Raw genomic sequence first — 19,595 nt, 5'->3', positions numbered from 1 at the left:
CTTTTGATATTGTGATATTTATCAATCAACACATTAATTTTTAGCATGAAAATCTGGCATTTTAAATTGAATGATAGGTGACCACAAGTGATTTTTCAATAGATTTGTTTTAAGCCAGAAATAGTTAAGGGCTCCCAAAAACACACCAGAGGGGAATTTATGGGAATTTCAAACAAAGACTTTGCTTTAAAGTTTGTTAATAAGAACTAATAAAGCATACAACCCACAAATGGCTGCTTTTTGTCCTAGGCTTCAAAGTACATTTTCTCTTAAAGGATCTAACTCTTAATTTACTCATTCTCTTGTTCCTTCTGCTCAAAGCAGTTTAATCAGGGATAGTTGTACGTACATCTCTAGACACATTTTAAAACTTACAAAGCTGATTATTTAACTCATGTTTATACAAAATGTTATCAAAACCAATTTAGTTCTCAGAGTCACTTGTGAAAGAACTGTATTAGCTATTTTAAGAGTATAATTAATACTCATATTCTGACATTGTCTCCCACCACTACCTAATAACTTTCTGAATACTGAGCGATGTATATACACACTAGGGGATGGAAATTAACCTAAACTCTGAGTGTTATGAATGTTCCAACATCTGTGCCTATTTATGAGTTTAATATCCTCTTGGGCATCTCCATATGCATAGCTACTTTAAATTTTTAGTTAAATCCAGTAACCCTTCAAGCAGATATTAAAGTACAGTTTATGAAAATACATGATGTTTAGATATTCCAGACATGAAAAAAATCTTATGGCTGCTACAGAAATATAATACTTTAAGAGGTCTTAAAAGTATTTCCTACATGTCCTTTTTGCTCCAAACATTAGACCAAGTTGCATTGTTTACAAAAATTTATTCATACAAATTTTACACACTTTATATAACAGTTATCAAAGTCCTAGTTATATATATCATGTGTGTAATAATACTTGGTTAAGATGTTTTTATAATCAGTTGCACACAAAATAAGAGCTTCAAGACTAACATCTATCTAAATTATCACTATATCATAAATTTGCTCCAGTTTAGTAAGGCTCTTGGCATTTCTAAAAAGTATACAAAAGATTAAACTGGGTGATCACTGTAAAATGCTTGCAACTAGCCACGGGAACACTAAATTAGACTTCATAAATAAAAGGGTAACTAGAGCCCTATTTCACCACTAACAGCTGACACAAATACAGAAAACTCTGCCCATTATCCAAGAAACAAATAATTAAGACTAAAATGCAAGCTGATGTGTTGCAGCATTGTAGGGCCACTAAATAGCCATCTGTGATTCGTGGCGATTTAAAAGGCGAAGAAAGGCACTAAAGCTGCAAACTGCATCCCGTGTCACATTGCCTGAGGAGGCTACAGAATTAAGGAAAGATTGATCCTGTACAGAGGACTCAGGCATGGATCGAATGCCTCTGTTTTCGCTGTTTGCAATGTGATCTCCCGGCAGCTTCCACCCCGCCTGGGAATGCAAATACAATTCTGTTTTCTTTGATTTATGACTTCATACTGATCAAATCCATAAAGGAAATGGAAAGGTCCTTCAAAACTTCACAAGCTAAAGTTTAATCTTTTCTTGTTCTTTTTTTTTTTTTTTTCAAAGAAAAAAACAAATTTGTGCCTGAAATTTGGAAACTTGGCTGGCTGGTTTATCTGTTGCTGCTTGATCTGGTTGCTGGGTGAAGGTTCTTTTGTTTATACAGATGACTCTATATGTTCAAGGAATTGACAGGAAGCAGACATGCTTTCTTAAGCCAAAAAAGGATACAAAGGTGGGTTTTCAGGGTCTGTTGGAGCTTGCTTACCTCACTGTTGACCACAGATACAGACAGTACTCATACATATGCAGATGAGGTTTAAAGGATTTATCAGTTGTAAAACTGAGCAGCATGTGAACACTACACATTCTAATATGACAAAGGTTGGTTTTATGAAATAAATTTTACTAAGCAATAAGCCATAATGTAGAAAAATACATTTTTACCTACAAACTCAACAAACAAGAAACAAACGGTTTCATATTGAGTGCATTATCACTTAGTGGTAGCTACACAGGGTTCCTAAACTTTACAGTAAGTTCTCGAATCAAACAACAACAAAAAAAGTGAGAAGCATTCACAAGTTTAAGAGAAGTAAATGAAAAATGGTTAAGTGGTACTTAAACAGTGCAAGAGGGTAGGAAGGAGAGGCTTCCAGAAAAAACACAAAGGAAAAGGCTGGCTCCTACAGAGCAGGGTTCAAAGGGGAGAATCCTGACCATTTCACAAGATGAGAAGCATGGACAGCACTGGAGAAAAACACATTGTACTTTGCACCCATTTCCAATACCCAGCGCCCAAAGTCAGGCAGTAGACCTGTAGTGGGACTGGATTTGCCCCCAGCTTTTCAGACCTGGGATAGCTCAAACCAGTCCCTCTTCAGGATCCTCCTCCTACTGCCTTATGCTCTGCCTCTTCCGATATACCTCTATCTCCCTCACTTTGTTCCAATTGCCCTAACCTGGGAATAGTAATTTTCCCTGGTGAATCAGGAGGTACAAAAAAGAGGGCTCCCCATCCTGAGCCTCCTTCTCTGTACAGTTCCTCAACTGTTCACCCAGGGAGCGGTGTGAATTCTGGGGGTAGGGGTGAAGCACAATTTGGATCGAGCTGTTGTTTTATTAGGAGAATTTCCTTCTGGGCTGAGAGTCTAAAAGAGAGACAAATACACAATAAAGTAGAATCAAAGAAAGTTGCCACCCAGCCAGGGGGGACCCTGCCCAGTTGAGTCATTTCGGCTGGGGTTGAAGCAGCCTGCCCCAGAGACTCACCAGGAAGAACGCCCTTGGGCAGTTCTCCAAGTCATTACCTCAAAGTCTCCCTGGAGCAGGGCATCATTGTTTATGTACAGTAGCAAATGGTCAGTATTAATATCTTCAGGCCTGTCGTGGATAAAAATACTATCCTTTTAATTCGAGTTTATAAAAATAGGAGTAATATTCAAAACAATGATTGTCTATTTTTCTATGTATTTTATATAAAAACATAAACAGCTCAGGCGAATTTTCAATCCTTGTGCACACTTTGTATGAATCGCTCTCTATTATATAGATATTCTTTTAATATATTTATAATATATATCAATAATTGGTCCACAAAGTATATCTGTGCATTCTCTAGTGCTTTGTAAAAAGAAAAACAATATTATTATCAAAATATTCATTTAATGGCTTTACTTCATACATAAATACATGTTTGGATAGAACATATGAGCAATGACTGTTCTGTCAGTTTGGAAAACGACTTTTCATTGTGGCAGGGTTTATACACAGGGTAGGTGGTAACTCTTCGCTACAAATACGCTATTCTGCGTCCTTTGTTTTTAACCCTTTGTTTATACCTTTTCCCTAGGACGGCCGCCAAGTATTTCTTAACAGCCATTTGTTTCCGGTAGCGACTGTAGCTGTCTGTGAAAATCCCGTCCGAGTGGCGCTTGGAGAGCGGCTCCAAGTCGTCCTCCGGGCCGCCGCCCAGGTTTTCACTGCAAAACAAAACAGAGCAAACAAAAAAAATAGGGGGTGGGGGTTCGGGAAGAAGGTGGCGGGGCGGGAGACACACGTTCAATACGCGCAGGGGAGCAGGCGGTCCCCACCCTGCTGGGGGGGGGGCCTTCAGGGAGGGTGTGGCGCAGGGCTCACACCCCCTACGCGCCTCCTCCCTCTGCCCCCGACAGGGCGCAGATGGAAACCCCTGTCTGTGTTCCTCCCTCCCGCCCAAGATTTCCTGGCTCTAAGTACTGCAGAAGGCGCCCGGGATGCGATCGGGGCAAGCAGAGCAGGAGTGCAGCCTAATCTTTCTCCCAGCGCTGCCCTTGGAGATTTGCCTTGGCGCTAAATTGTCCTCAGTGCTCCTCTCACCCCCGACATACAAAGAAATCACCATAGAGCCCTGCGAGCCACGATGGCCGCTGCCGGGCAGTTTGTATCGATCCTGCAATTCCTAGGCAAAGACAAGCACGCCTCTCCTTCCACACGCTAAGTTGAAAAACGTGATAATAATACAAGTCGACAGGCTGTGGGCAATATTTTTCACCGCATGAATTATTCATTGCGAAAATATAATCTGTTTTCCCAGGGGTTTTATTAAAATGTTGCCTTCTGCTGAGATACGCTGCCCGCAAGCCCTATGCTCTGGGTTTGTCTGGCGTGAGCGAAAACTGTTTGTTTCCCTAAGCGTCCAAATTTGGTGATTTGTTTATTTCGATTTGAATTTACAGTAAATGCAATTCCCCCTCTCAAAAAAAAAAAAAGCCACGCTTAGAGGAAATTACAGCAAATCCTCCCGCGAACCTTGGAGGTTTTGAATGACTGGAAGGGAGGGAGGGAGTGTTTGATTTCTTTCTTTTCATTAAAAATGGATCAAACTCCGGTTCGCCTGCCCTCTTTCCTTCTCCCCGGACCTCGCGATCTCTGGACCATACTTAAGGAATCATTTCAGAAACTCCGCCCACGGCAGGTGGCTGGTACCCGCCCCCACCGCGCCCCCAGGGCGCAGACTCAGCCTCCGCTGTACCTGCACGCCCCAACGCAGAAGCCGCGCCTCCTGCCCCGCGTGCGCCCTGCGCGGACACCCACCCGGCGCGCGCGGCATCACGCGTCAGTTAACTCTTTCGCAAACTCTTACCCCATGCCCTTGGCCATGAGAGTCTGCAGGTACTTCCTGGCGGACAGCTGGTCCAGCACCTTGCGGTAGGCCTTGTTAAGGATCCCGAGGGCTACATCTCTAACAGGGAGGCAAAGTGCCCAGGGTCAATGACTGTGCCTCCGACAGGCCGCCCGAGGCTACCCTGCCGGACGTGTGCGCCCCAGGGCTTTTAAGGAGGCAGACTGGGACCCCAGTGGCACAGCATTTGCGAACAGGACTCTTGGGGTGTACGCAAGCGTAGATGCTAGGATACGAAGTTGGTCCTGACCTCTTGGGAATGACGAGCGTGAGTGTGGGCTCCCCACATGCCCAGGAGCGCACTCACTGACACTTGGGCTGCGGAGCACTCCCGCCGCGGCCCTCAGATTCGTATTACACCCGCCTGCTACTAATTCTCCAGCCTGGGAGAAGAGAGGCTTGAGGATCTTTATGAAAAAGAACCTACTCGTTGGGTCACTGTCCTGCACCCCCACCCCGCCCCCTCCGCCCCCTTCGGCGAAGACCCCGCGTGGTACCTCCGCTCCCCAGGGTAGTACAGTGCATAGGCATCATGCAGCGCGGAGGCGGGGCTCCCTGCGCCGGGAGGGTCCGAGTCGTAGAAATCTTGCAGGGGGCTTCCGTCTTCGTCGTAAGCCTCGTCCTCTGGCCTGCGGGGTAGCCACAGACAGAAGGAGTGGTCAGTACAAGTCCCTCCCAGTCTGCGATGACCCAGGAAAAGGGGCTCTTCTTCGTTGAGGTCCCGCATCGAGAATTGTCCTCTCTTCCAGAACAAGAGTGGGGGCAGGGGTAAGGAGAAGGGCACCCCCACCCAAAAGCAGTTCCCACCCCGTGAGGCGGTTCGCCCACCCCTCCTCTCATCGGGAAAGGGTCGTCCTGCGGGGCCCTGGCCTCAAGGAGCCCTGGGAAACCCGGTTGTCTGCACTAACAGCGCACACCTGACCACCGAAAAGGACCGCCCCTCGCCCCGCGTGGTGCCCGAGCCTACTTCAAGTAGCCACCCGCGGGGCCGTGAGAAGCCCTGGGAGACCTCGCGCTGATCAACGCGAAGACCCGAAGTGGAAGGCCTGGAGCAGAAAGGAGAGGGTGGGAGGGTCGGGTGCGCGGCGATCAACTCCGCCAGCCACCCCCATCCAAGCCGCCTGGCCCAGGGGAGCGCTTCCCCGCGCAGATGTAGGTCACGGAGAACCTCTAGCGTCTATTTTGGGCCGGAGAGGATCTGGCAGGAACATGAATAATAGATGCCCCTAAACTTAGCCAGTTTGGCGGCGGTTGGTTTTGTGGTGTGTCCGCGCCCTCAGGTGCTTCTTGCCCGGGGAAATTGCCAAGCACACAGAACTTCGAAAATAGTTGGGAGTGAAATAAAGGCTAGTGAATCCTCTAAATAGTTCGCACTACTCTGTTCGCGGTGGCGAGACGGTGGGACCCGATCCCAACCCCAGAGTGCAGGAAGTCATCAGGGGACCTGATAGCCAGCAGGGACGTGGCGACCTCGGCCAGCGCCTCCATCCGGGATACGGGACGGGAAGCGGTGGGTCAGAACAAAAAAACCATCGCTCTGGAACGCTGGGGAGTCTCGGAATGCGGTCGGGACAAGGAGCACTTTCTAGGCGAGGCTGAACTCGTAACTCCTCTGGCTTTTCCTCCATCCCTGGAGAGGCCACTGCAAGGCGCGCTCAGGTTTCCGCACGCCCCACACCCAGCCTTCCACAGCGACGCGCCTCAGCCCTGGCCGTGGTACCCCGAACCCCGGGTCTTTCTAGCCACCTCCTGCCCTTTCCTCCGCCCAGATACTAGAATCTGAATTCAAAAGGTGGGACTCTTCTCTCTGGCCTTGGCGCACGCTCTAGGGCGCGGCTCACAAGGATGGCTTTTCCGGCAGAGCGCGCGCGCTCCTGGCTGCTCAAAACGCCACCGAGTGCGGACCCAGAGCGCTTCCACTGTCCGGTGCACTGACTAGAGACTCTGGGGCTGCGGTGAAGACCCGAGCCGTACCGACGACTAGAAACCCTACAAGAAATAGGCCAGGATTCCAGGCATCCTGGGTCGGGCAGGTCTGTCCTCCCGGCCCTGCCTGCCTGTCTGCCTGCCTGCCTGCTTTTTCTTCCTCCCTTGCATCCGTTGTTCCCCGTCCCTCACATTCTTTTTCTTCTTTCTCTCAAGTCGCTTTTCCTCAAGCATATTCAGCCAACAGTCCCCCTCCCCAAGATAGTCTGGGGCTCAGAATGCAGTTGAACAAGAACCACTTGGAAATAATTTAAAAAAAAAAAAAAAAAAAAAAAAAAAAAAACTCTTCAGGGGAAAGAATTCCGAATGAGGTGGAGAGAAAGGGCGGAGGAGCGAGAGGGAGACCCCGCCCCGATAGTCCAGAGTGAGCGCTAACAAAGCCAAGTCCGAAAGAGCTTCCGCTCAACCCCCGGCCCGGCTCCAAGAGGCGAAGTTCTCCAAACTCATACTAGAATTGGGGGAGGAAAGCCAAGCTGCCGGCCCTGCCCTGCCCCCTTCCCGCAAGGCAGGTTGGAGGAGGGGAGGTTTCCGTAGCGGCCCGAACCTCACAGGCTCTACCCAGGCTCTTGGGCTCCTTCGGGCTGAGGGAGGAAGCCGAGCCGTCGCGGAGCCCACCTGGATCCTCCGGCTTGGCCAGGCACAGGGACCCGCTGGGTAGCCGAGGCTGGCCGAGGCGCCCTGGGAGCGTGGGAAGCCTGGAGCCGTGCAGCTGCAGGAGAACCGCGAAGAGGTGTCCCGGGAAGGGAAGCCGCAGCTCCACGAAGTCCCGGGCGGCCAGCACCTACCTGATCCCGGGAAACCGGAGTCCAGCAGCTGCAGGTGAGCAAAAGACGCTGCTGTGCATTATGATGCCATAGACCAGCAGGGCCAGCCTCGCTCCGCTACACATGGTCATTCTGCGCAGGACGAAAAAGAGGGCACACAGCCGTGAGAACGCCCCTGGCCTTCCACCCTCCAACCCCAGGAAACTCCCGGAACCGGGGGAGGGAGCGAAGCTCCGGTCCCCCGTGTTGGACACCACTCAGCGACAGCCGGCAGACGCCCTGCCACTTCTTGCTTGCTACAGTTAGTTAGAAAATATACATGTGCATATTCCGAGCACTCAATAACTAACTAAACCTGGTAGGAAGCAAAGCTAAGTCGTTCCCTGATGCCAACGTCCGCGACAAAAACAATCAGTCGTCAGGCGAGTCACTTGGTTTGGCAAGATTTCTCCCCCCTTACCATGCAACTCTTACCGCTGCTAGGAGAAGGTTTGCTACCAAGTAGGACGGCGGGCAAAGGGCTCTTTCAAGTTTCTGCCCCGGAGTCACAACCCGAGAGGCATCACCGTCTTGCGCTGGCGTCTGAGGAGTCGCAGGAAGGAGCAGAAGCGGCAGGAGGAGCTGGAGGACTTGTTTGCTGAGGCTTGTTCCGTTCAAAAGTTTGCAGACGCACGGAACCCGGAGGCAGCGTGACTCCGGGAGAAGGGGGCGAGGAGAGCGATTTAGAAGAAAGAAAGGAGGCGATGAGCTAAAGGGGATGGAAAAAGGGGGAGGAGGGCGCAAAGTGGCCGTAAGTCCTCGGGGAGAAAGAAACAAATGATTAATGAAAAAAAAAGGAGGAGGGGAGTCAAAGAAGAAGGGAAGGAAGAAAAAAGGAGAGGGCCGGCGGTGCAGCCGGGCTGTGGGGGAGCCTCCCGGGCACGCAGCTGCGAGAGCAGGCAGCGACTTTGCTCCGAGGTCTCTCTGGCTGCGTCTGAAGCTGCAGCTTCTGCTGCTGCTGCTGCTGCCGGTGGTTACGGAGGTGACCGGCCTTCTGCTCGTATTTATATGTGCAGTTAGCAAAAAATCTATCCGAACATAGTTTTAGGAGAGCCCTCTTTGTCAACATCTGCCTGCCTTGCCTTTAAATACAGAATATTTTGTTTCACTGTTGCGCTCCGATTTTTATTCATGAAATGACTTCCTTTTTTTTTTTCAGTCACGTAATGATCGGTATCAGAAAAAGACGTCAGCATCCTAGTCCCTCAAGGAACATATTAACTATTCTGTGCTGTCCTCTTGGATGATAAGATCCGGAGTCATCGACTTCTCCTAAACACCTTTCACTCATACAATCCAATTTTTAAGAAGTCCAATTATTTGGATGGTTTACAGTTTCGCCCATTTCTCAAGGACAGGTAAAGAATACGTAGAATCTGGAGGATGATAGAAAGTTATGTTTTTAACCCTGTCTCTACTGCTTACTCTTTACTTTTTCATCAAGCCCTGCCAATCCGAACTCTGGTATCTGGAATTAAGGACCATCAAGCTCTCCTATTAATCAATTTAATTTAGATCTAATTTTTTGCGTATGTTCTTTCAGATAGAACAATTAAATGTGGAAGTCGTTTTGTTTCTAAAGGGAAATCTTGGAGGATTTTCAGTAAATCTCTAATGAGTCTGACTGTCGTTGACAGTCTGGCTATACCAGTAGATTGATTAGCGCTAAGGCTTCCACCGGTTTGTGGCCTATGGAGCTGTCCAGGCTCCAGGTGCTGAACTGCTTAGGCGCAGATGCTGCAAACGTCGAAAATTGCCACCAGATCTTCTCAATCTGAAGATTTGGCAGTGGTGCTATTAATGTAGCAATTCATTCTCTAAATTACCATGCTGTTCAGATACACTCGCCACCTTGCAGTATTCATGAATGCCCCAGTCCCAAAGACCATCTCTCTTCCTGCCTACATTTGAGTGAAGGGTGCTTTATGTCTCTCCCTGGTCCTGGTATTTTATCTCTAGCTTACCTATTTGGGCACATTCACACCTTCTGTGCCTCTTACTGGTTTTAAAAATTGAAATTGTCTCTTTCCACATGAACTGAAGTTTTAAGAAGCCGAGGATGAGAAATGTTTTTTACACTCTCTTTACAACTTGAGTTCCATTTGGGGAAATAGCAGACAGACTGGGAGAGCACAGGGATTCCCAGTACAAATTCACTGGCTCATGGTTTATAACGGGAATCCCTCCATTAGGAACAGTTAATTTTGTTTTACTGAAAATAATGTGGGAAGACCACATCCATCCTGAGGCTTCCAAGTCTCTGGGAAATTTAAGAAGAGTCCCAAGTTTCCACTCCAGTAAGAGAGAACTCAGGTCTATTTCTTTTAAGAAGGAAATAGAGCCATCAATAACCATTAGTGTGCATTTTAATTATTTGGATCTTACACAAAAACCAGGGGAAATGACAATTTAGTGAGAGTGTTTCCTGTTGCTATCATTTGGCCCTAACATTTAAACAAGTTGTTTTAGTTCTTGCATGCTTTTTCCAAGACATAATGTTTCTCACACTCAACGCCATTCCTGCTTTTATTTGAGCTTTAGTACTTCCTCCAAGAAGACAAAGTTTTGCTCATTCATGACCATGAATGGCCAGAAACTGCCTGCTTCCTCTTAGTTTATTCCTGGCCATGCTCCAGATTGCTGGCCTTCAATGAAGCTCCCAACCACATCTACACGGGGACACATCTCTTTATCCTGGCTACATATGTGCACTGATTTATGTCAGAGTGTTGACACGCATGTGTTCCCCATTTAGCTCTGCCTCGGCAGCAAGCTCGCACACAAAGAGCCTGCGGTGAACACAACCAGATAATACAGCAGAGACGCCTTCTTGCTAAAGTGCCCAAAGCATTGCCAACTGTGGCTTTCCTGTCTTCCAACTTGCTCCACGACAAAGGTGAACCCTATTAAAATCCTCACTCTTTCTTCCCATGCGAATTCCGAAATGAGTTCAATCTGGAGAAATATGTGAGAAAATTGCAAGACTCCTTGTACAATTCACTACTCAACTTTAGTAAAGGGAGCCACCATGTGGGGAGTTTGTTGACTTCACGGCCTATTAAAGAGCAAAAACCACAAACATGATGAAATCCTTGGGGAGGAGGATGGATGCGGGCTTCAGGGGCCCATAAACACAAAACTGCACCTCTGGCATGCAAAAGCCTTGCCACTCAAGTACTTAAACTCTTCCCAGTGTAGGCACTCTCAGTGTGAAAGTGGGGGCTCGGCATCCCGAAAATCACAGACCTCAAGGGCTGATCCCACTCACTGGAGCGAAAAGTCGAAGCAGAAAACCTGAGAGTCTTTGTCACTGGATTTCAGAAACCAAGCTTTGGAGCCCCATCTATTGCACAAGGCAAGCCTCGCCCAACCTGGCTACCCAACAGCTGCCTGGGGCATCGAACCCCCTACAGCCTCATCCGCAGATTTTTCGTTGCCTGTGAGCAGGTGTGAGTCTGGTGTTTCACGACCATTCCTATTCCTGGAAGTTCTGGACCTGGGTCCCTGGGGGAGGAGGGTAGGCAGAGGCGGCTAAGGGAAGAGGAGAAACCAGAAGCTGAGGATAGATCTGCGAACTGCGGGTCGGGAGCTGCAGCAGTCTCACCCACTCTCCCAACGTGAGCGCAGGCTTTCTCTGTTTTCCGTCGGGTGGAAGGGAATATGAGGAGAGCAATGTCAGAGAACGAAACTGCCCTCGCGCGTCCCCTCTCTCCTGAATGTAGGAATTTGCCCCGCATCTACGGGGTTTTTTGTCTGGGACCTGTGGGTGAAGCGAGGTCAAGGCCTGTAAGAGCAGAACCAGCCCGCACGCGCTTTCCAGGCACCTGTACCAAGGTCGGGTAGGCAACCCCTGCGAGATTCAGGCAGACACCAACCTGGAATACGGGGCGGGGCCTGGGTCTAGCATCCAAGGCGCCACACCTGGAAAGTCCCTTGTGGGAGGAGAAGGGTGAAGGGATAGAGGAGTAAGAGAATTGCGGAGAGGCAAGACAGGGGGCAAGAGTCTTAATTTTGTTCTGTTCTTACCCAGTTTCCCTCCCAAAGGGATTGTTACGTCCTTCTGCAGCGGCTGAGGTTAAGTACGTGAACGAAACCTGAGATCTCCCGTTCCTAAAAACGACGCGAGAGGGGGGCTAAGAAGGGATCAAAGAGCTTGTACTTATTGACATATAATGCAAAGGAATTTCAAGGCTTCTTTCCAACACACCCACGCCTCACCCCAGCCTTCCTCTGAAGAATGTCCCTCCCTCTAAGCTTTTGTTAGGTGGATTCTGTTTAGCTAGCAAAGTTAGAGAAACCTGAGAAATCTTCTCAGTGCTGGGTTCCCCCCTCCTCCACCCTCCAAGGCTCTCTTTGTGTTCTCGGTGAGGCATGGGAACCTACCTGCAAGAAGCTGTTTGTAAGTATTTGTTGGAAATCTTAAAGACCCTAAGTTTCAAGCCCCTAACCTATCAATTCCTTCCTACCCCGTTGGTCCTTAAGAGAAAAAATTGTGTTCAAAATTTTAGCTGAAAATCTAACTAAGGCTTCCCTAGAGTGTTCTTCCCAACACATCTGCTTTCTGAATGTTCAGACCTTGAACCCTGCAACAGCACTCGATTTAAAGAGCTCTAGCCTTTGAAAAAGTAAATTATTGCATTAAGATGACTATCTCTAGGTTATTTACCCAGAGTCTGAATTTTCAGACGGTTTCACAACATTCACAAATATTATAGCATCATTATGGTCTCTTCAGTGCCAAGTTCTTGGCCTTTGAAACATCTCCTCTTGGGAAGTCTGCTTTCCCTGTACTGCACCAAAATCTTCAACTCTTTAAATCCAGCTCCAGCCTTGGGCAAATCAGTGATAAACTAAGTGTGATTTTGCCTTTAAGCAGATGGGTGAGATGAGGCTCAGTTTCCCAAGGTAAAGTGATTTCTGGTAGCAGAAATCCCTGGTTGTGCTAGTAATTTCTATGTGTTCACTTTCCCTTTCCTTGGCTACCATGCTCTTGACCCTGCTCTTTCGCACCACTATCTCCCTGTCCTACCCCACCAGATTGTTTAAACCATATACAAGGGCATGTTTGTACAAAACTATCCTCCCACGTTCCTGTTTAAAAAACACTCAATCATCAGAAATGTCGTACATTCTGATTTCATTGTTTTCTAGACGGTACTTAGCCTAAAAATCGGGTTATAGTGAGCTTTTTTTTTTTTTTTTGGTGAAATTTGATACAGCACATCATCCTCTCCTATGAGTGGCAAAAGTGAATTATCACATTGTATTCAATTCCACTCTGAACTTTTTCTCTTCTGACTCTTCCAGAAAATGTGATGAGTAATGAGTCACTTCATACTGATTACACCTGTCGGGAGACCCAAATGTTCTGCAGCAGAGCATCATGACCACCGCTTACTGGACTGCCTGCATCATGCTCTTCTGAACTAGGAGTGGAGTACAGAGCTGATGAGCTCCCCCATAGTGTGTCACGGCTTCTCTGACCTTCAGAACTTAGTGCTTCACCCTCTCTGAAAACATCCAGCAAAAGAAGGCTTTCCAAACCACACAGCAAAGTGCTTCTCTCCAATCCACAACCAGAACTGCATACTCACAAGGCCGAGAAAATTTTGCTGGTTATTTTAAGACACAAAGCAGACAAAAACGGAAAATAGGTCCTAACCTTTTCTGTTGGCTTGGGTGATTTCAAGTACCCCAAATATATGCCATTCTAAGGCCTTACTCACTGAACATTAGTTTGCCGGGTACCAAAAATATATACCCTGGACTTCACTATGTGGCATCTGCCAAGTTCTCCTGAGATTTCCAGAACATCTCTTAAAAGCCAAGAAGAAAGTTCTATAGCAGTCTAAATCCTCTGCTCTTGTATGGCTCAAACGTGAGAGGAGAAGTTTGGAGAGGATCCAGGAAACCCAGTATCCTAAATGAGTTTTTGAGACAGCTGTGATAATATTGGAGGAGGATATCTGTGTGCAAAATAAAACAAGGCTTTTATGGGTAAATAAAAAGAGGATCTTGCTCAAGGAGCTCATAACATTCCAAACCTCTGGCCCCTGGGCTCAGATTCAGCCTTATCGATCTGTGAATATAGGTCTATTTGGAATAATCATGGAGCCTTTGTTTTTTGTTATCCTTATTAGTAGCACTTTGTGGTAATTATATATTTGCAAATACTTTTTTTTCAATAATATTTTATTGCTACCCAAATATACATAGGCATGATTTTTTAAAGCTATCATCTGCTTAGAATACAATTATATGTGTCATGAGTTTACTATTTGACAAGTTCAATTAATATCCCTTAAATTATTTTAAGTCCTTCTTTCTAAAGTGGCTGCATGATTTTGCCATTCAACATTTAATAACAGCTACAATAATAGCTGTGTAACAAACACCTACTGTCCCACATCCTTGACTTACACTATTATCATTTCCATATTTATTTAGTTAGTTAGTTAGTTATTTGAAAGACAGTGATTCACTCCCCAAATGCTCAGGAGCCAGCAACTCAGTCCAGGTCTTCCACATAGGTGTCAGGGACCCACCTACTGGCTCTCAGGGTGCACATTAGCAGGAAACTGCAATGTATCAAGTTCCAGGACATGAACCCAGGAACCCCAATATGCAAGTGTCCTAAGCAGTATCTTAACTGCTAGGCCAAATATCTGCCCTATTACTTCCAGTGTTTTATTTATTTGAAAGAGTTATAGAAAGAGAGGAAGAGACAGAGAGAGAGATCTTCCATCTGCTGGTTCACTTGTCAAATGGTGGCAATGGGGGCCGGCGCCTTGGCTCTCTTGGTTAATCCTCCGCCTGCAGCGCCAGCATCCCATATGGGCGCCGGTTCTAGTCCTGGTTGCTCCTCTTCCAGTCCAGCTCTCTGCTGTAGCATGGGAGGGCAGTGGAGGATAGCCCAAGTGCTTGGGCCCCTGCACCCACATGGGAGACCAGGAGGAGGCAACTGGTCTCCTGGCTCCTGGCTTCAGATTGGTGCAGCACCAGCCGTAGCGGCCATTTGGGGAGTGAACCAATGGAAGGAAGACCTTTCTCTCTGTCTCTCTCCCTCACTGTCTATGACTCTACCTGTTAAAAAAAAATGGTGGCAATGGCCAGGGATGGACCAGACAGAAGCCAGGAGCTTCTTCCAGGTCTCCCCCATGAGTGCAGAGGCCCAACCACTTGGACCATCTTCTGCTGCTTTCCCAGGCACATTAGCAGGAGGTTGGATTGGAAGTAGAGCAGCTGGGACAGGAACCAGTGCCCACATGAGATGCTCGCACTGCGGGCAGTGGCTTAACCCACCAGGCCACAGTGCCAGTCCCTACTTCCAATTTTACAGATGAGAAACTGAGGCTCAGAGAGGTTAGATAACTTGTCCAGAGTCACACAGCTGCTACATTGTAATGCTGAAATGAAAATTCAAATCTCAATGACTCCAGAAAGTCTTATTAATCATAGTATGTTATACTGGCTTATATATTTTCTCTACAATTGTTATACATACAAATTCCTAATTTAATATCAACTTTAATGTGTGACTTGACTCAACTGAGATGAAAACAAGTTGTTGTTCATTTTCCAATTTAAAATCACATTTAATATAATATATATCAAATGATATTAATACAATTAAAGCAGATTAAGTTAGACTTCAAACATACTACATACTGTGGGCACTGCTTTATACAATGGACATGCCTCTAAAAATACATGAATTAACAGCATACTACATACTCATATTTACATATGCAAAGTTATTGAAAAGGTATATTGCCACCCCAAGTCATTATTTAAAATGACGGCCTAGAGCTGGTATTGTAGCACAGCCACTTAAGCCACCACCTGTGGTACTAACATCCCATATGGGCACCAGTTCATGCCCCAGTTGCTCTACTTCCAAACCAGCTCTCTGCTAATGCACCTGGGAAAGCAAGAAGATGGGTCAAAGTGTTTGGGGCTCCTGCAACCCACATGGGAGGTCTGGATGAAGCTCCTGCTTCGGCCTGGCCCAGCGCTGGCCAATATGGCCACCTGGGAAGTGAACCAGCAGATGGAAGATCTTTCTCTGTCTCTCCCTCTCTCTGTGTAACTCTTTCAAAATAAATAAATAATTTTAAAAAAGATTTTAAAAATGCAGCAAGTTTCAGTGATGTACTTAAGTAAAAAAAATTCCTAAGTTTATCATTGAATATCCATCAAGTCTCATTAAATCATCATGTAATTCAATACCATAGAAACAATATGATTGTCAATGAGTCAAGGCTCTTGTGAGTCAAATGGGATGATGTATATATTTTATAATAGTAGATCTATTTTAAAACAATAGATCTTAGGCCAGTAGAAAGGAAATTAACATTTATTAAGCTCTTTCTTTAACAGCAGTGATATATTGCTTCTTGGCCTTTTGGCTAAGATCAAGTGTAACAGCAGTGATATGCTCTGTGTTAGCAAACATTGTCTCATTTAATCCTCTTATTGCCCTGTGAGATAGGTATGGTATTTATATTCCTATTTTTACTGATGGCTAGACTGAAACTCTTAAAGGTTAATTAATTTGCCCACAGCACACAGCTAACAATGACAAAGTAAGGTCTCAAATCCAGGACTGATTGTTTCCAGTGCCAGTAGGCTTTCTCTTACCAGTTGGCCTCCTTGCTATTCCTCTATAATTACTGTTATTAGTAAGGGGAAAGAAGCATAACTTTACAAAAAAAAACACGACTCTTTCACAAAATATTTATTTTAAGGCAGTAGCTTGAATTAATTGTCCTTGCTTTTTCCTGACATTTTAAAATAAATGAAGAGGTTATGTGCTAAGCTTCATATCCAAGAACATTTAAAGACGTAAGTAATGGGCCTGGCATTGTGGCGTAGCGGGTAAAGCCACTGCCTGAGATGCCAGCATCCCACATGTATGCCGGTCAATTTCTGACTGCTCCACTTCTGATCCAGCACCCCACCAATGCTCCTGGGAAAGCAGCAGAATATGGCTCACATGCTCGGGTTCCTAAATTCACATAGGAAACCCAGAAGAAGCTCCAGGCTCCCGACTTCTACCTGATACAACCCCAGGCATTGTGGTCATTTGAGGAGTGAACCAGCAGATGGAAAAATCTATTTGTCTCTTTATCCCTCTCTCTGTGTAACTCTGCCTTTCAAATAAATAAAAAATAAAGATATAAGTGATGAATAAGATTGTGCTCCCAGGTATTTTAAAATTTGATAAAGTCGTAACAGTAAAACAATGTGATACTGGTGAAATAATAGATCAAAGGAATAAATATAAAGTTGATCTAAATATAAAGAAACAAATACTAGCACAAAATTTCCAATGAATATAAACATACACTCACACACAAAACAAATTTCCAATGAAAATAGTAAAATATTGGAAAAACTGACTACTCACTTGAAAAGAAAACTTAGATTACTACTTCATATCCTGCAACATCAAATATATTCAAATGGACTAAATACTTAAATGTAAAATAATCACAAAAATACCATAAATATATGTGATTAAAATATAAAGAAAAATGTTTTAGCTTTTATTTATTTGAAAGGCAAAAAGAAAGATAGGCAGAGCTGCTATCCAGTAGCACTCCCCAGATCCCCAAGAAGTCCACAGGGCTGGGCAGAGGGCAAAGCCTGGAGCCAGGAACTGAATCCAGGTCTCCCATGGGAGTTACAGGAGCCCAGTCACTTGAGTTTCATCATTGCCTCACAGAATTTAAATTAGCAGGAAGCTGGAGTCAGGAGCCGGAAATGGGAATTAAACCCAGCTACTCTGATATGGGACAGGGAGAGATATCTTTTAAAAAAATTATTTATTTATTTGAAAGTCAGAGTTACACAGAGAGAGAAGAGGCAGAGAGAGAGAGAGAGAGAGAGAGAGAGAGAGAGGTCTTCCATCCTCTGTTTCACTCTCCAATTGGCCGTAACGGGAGGAGCTATTCCAATCCGAAGCCAGGAGCCAGGAGCTTCTTCTGGATCTCCTGCGTGGGTGCAGGGTCCCAAGGACTTGGGCCATCTTCTACTGCTTTCCCAGGCCATAGCAGAGAGCTGGATCAGAAGTGGAGCAGCCGGTCTTGAACCAGCACCCATATGGGGTGCCGGCACTTCAGGCCAGGGCGTTAACCCACTGCACCACAGCACCGGCCCCGGGAGAGATATCTTAACCAGCTTTTAAAGGAGCTTCTTAACCACCAGGCCAAATACCTATTCTATATAAAAGAAATTTTAAGATTTGAAATTTAAAAGAAATTATAAAGGAAGAATTTGATAAGTTGACTAAATTTTTAATTTTTCTATGTTAAAAGAAAATTCATAAATAAATTTCAGTGGCACATAAAACATTGGGAAAATGTTGGGATTGTGAAAAATAAAGAATTCACATTTTCAAAATATAAAGAACACATAAAACTCTACAAAGAAAAGACAATTGTATATAAATGCACAAGCAGTACAGCTGTCCCTATATCATACTCTTTCCTTTCGAAATTGCATAATAGTGGTTATTTCTTTATTTTTATTCATTTGATCTATTTGATACAACACAAATGGTTATACAGGTATAAAGTATCATTTTTTTAATCTACTAAGCAGGAAATTTTTTAATGTTCTGCCATGTCATGTTGTGGAACATGCTAGGAAACTTGCTGTCCTGCTCTGCTGCCAGGAGTGTTTATGGACCCAACATTCCCAGAGAGCATTTTGTCGATTATGCATAAACTTTTCCTACTGATTTCACTTCTACAAATGTATGCTGAGGAAATAAATAGGCATGACTGTATCCCAAGATTAACTACAACCATTTTCGTAGCACCAATGATTATAATAAGGAACATTTGAAAACAACCATAAAATGTCCCTTAACAGAGAATTCATTAGATTTCTTTTAGTACCTCCCTATAGTGGAACATCATTTCTATTAGAGAGTAAAATGAAATGATACTGTGGAAAAAATCTTTAATGACACCAGAAGATATTTACAATATCATTAGAAGAAAGAGCAGACAATAAACCCACACGTACAACACAATACCGATTTTGTCCAAAAACAAATCATTCATATCTGTGCACCTTTAAGGAATGAGACCAAAACATTAACAACAGTCATTGCTGGTGTAAGAATTATGAAGAGCAACATGGATTATTTCTATTTTACTATTATGCATATCCATGTTTTCTTAAAGTTTTTAAAATAAATATTTTTAAAATGAGAAAGAAGTGTGAGATTTATTTTTAAATTATACTGCACTGTTTTTTCTTTATTACATCCCCAATAAAGGTATACTTCCTCTGTGTTGAAATTTCTTTTGTCTTATACTGAGCTAAGCATATATTTGATTCTTCCAATCATGCTGAGCTTTGCCCTGCACTCAGAAGGAAACCTAAAAGCAAACCAGGAGAGAAGAAAGAAGAGATCCAAACAAGAACATCAAGGTAGCAAATTTAGCCAAAGTCAAGTGTGAAAAGAAGCAGTGGAAGGGAGAGCCCAACAGCAACACAGCACAACCACCATGATCATTTCCAGTGAATCATCATGTGTGTCAGTCTTTACTGATAACATTAATTGAAAGTGTTGAATAAAATCCACACTGAATGAGTTAGAGCTGTATCTTTTAAATATAGTTTATCCTACGTTACTCAGAGGTGGCTCATCTAGCTTGAGGTTTACTCAGAGTTTGGCTTCTTTATAATGCAATTCTTTTGTTATGTTTTATGGGTCTAGATACTGATTAGTTGCTCCTGAACTTCCCTAACCTCCATAAACTATATCCATGCTAAGTTAGGATTAAGGGCTAGTTGGATTCAGGCTTGAACAACATCTAACAAAAAGGGTTGATCAAGCGCTAGGTTTGAGGCCCTTAGGTATTTCAAAAGGAAGTGTTACAAGTAAAATTGTGTCCCACAAAAGAATAAATGCCCATGTCCTATACCCCAATACCTCAAAATGTGACCTTATTTGGAAATAGGGTCTTTGCAGATATAGTCAAGGTAAGATGAAGTCATTGTGGTGGACTTTAATCCAATACAATTGATATCCTTATGAAAAGAAGTTTGGACAAAGACATAGACACACATGGTGGGTGGGGG

The 19,595-nt window shown here is 44.9% G+C and overlaps 1 protein-coding gene, 1 long non-coding RNA gene and 1 pseudogene across 3 annotated transcripts; 2 read left to right on the top strand and 1 right to left on the bottom strand.

Moving 5' to 3' along the window:
- Window positions 1-1,578: 1,578 nt before the first annotated feature.
- On the bottom strand, window positions 1,579-8,592 carry ADCYAP1 (adenylate cyclase activating polypeptide 1). Its single transcript, XM_051852085.2, has 5 exons — window positions 7,932-8,592; window positions 7,479-7,589; window positions 5,205-5,336; window positions 4,669-4,767; window positions 1,579-3,526 (listed from the first exon to the last, which is right to left on the bottom strand). Exons 2-5 carry the CDS (start codon window positions 7,586-7,588, stop codon window positions 3,337-3,339), a joined length of 531 nt encoding a protein of 176 aa, XP_051708045.1. The 5' UTR covers window position 7,589; window positions 7,932-8,592; the 3' UTR covers window positions 1,579-3,336.
- Window positions 8,107-14,808, top strand: LOC108177132 (uncharacterized). 2 transcript variants are annotated; one of them, XR_007921836.2, is made up of 5 exons: window positions 8,107-8,247; window positions 8,656-8,854; window positions 10,252-11,330; window positions 11,527-11,895; window positions 12,804-14,808. It is a non-coding gene; the product is annotated as an uncharacterized lncRNA (long non-coding RNA). The 2 variants fall into 2 exon arrangements; XR_011379199.1 differs by having other exon boundaries at window positions 10,252-10,943; window positions 12,804-14,804.
- A 1,076-nt stretch (window positions 14,809-15,884) lies between these two features.
- On the top strand, window positions 15,885-16,059 carry LOC127492508 (U2 spliceosomal RNA; annotated as a pseudogene).
- The last annotated feature ends 3,536 nt before the right edge of the window (window positions 16,060-19,595 follow it).

The sequence above is a fragment of the Oryctolagus cuniculus genome, chromosome 10 (assembly GCF_964237555.1).
Source record: "Oryctolagus cuniculus chromosome 10, mOryCun1.1, whole genome shotgun sequence".
Lineage (NCBI taxonomy): Eukaryota > Metazoa > Chordata > Mammalia > Lagomorpha > Leporidae > Oryctolagus > Oryctolagus cuniculus.
This window is presented reverse-complemented; position numbering and strand designations above follow the sequence as displayed.

What these genes read in the sequence shown, in the direction of transcription:
- ADCYAP1 (XM_051852085.2), bottom strand. Translation starts at nt 7,588, where the DNA reads ATGACCATGTGTAGCGGAGCGAGGCTGGCCCTGCTGGTCTATGGCATC. An exon ending in CTCCGGTTTCCCGGGATCAG is followed by an intron (nt 5,337 to 7,478) that starts GTAGGTGCTGGC and finishes GCTACCCCGCAG; the next exon opens with GCCAGAGGACGAGGCTTACG. An exon ending in TACTACCCTGGGGAGCGGAG is followed by an intron (nt 4,768 to 5,204) that starts GTACCACGCGGG and finishes CCTCCCTGTTAG; the next exon opens with AGATGTAGCCCTCGGGATCC.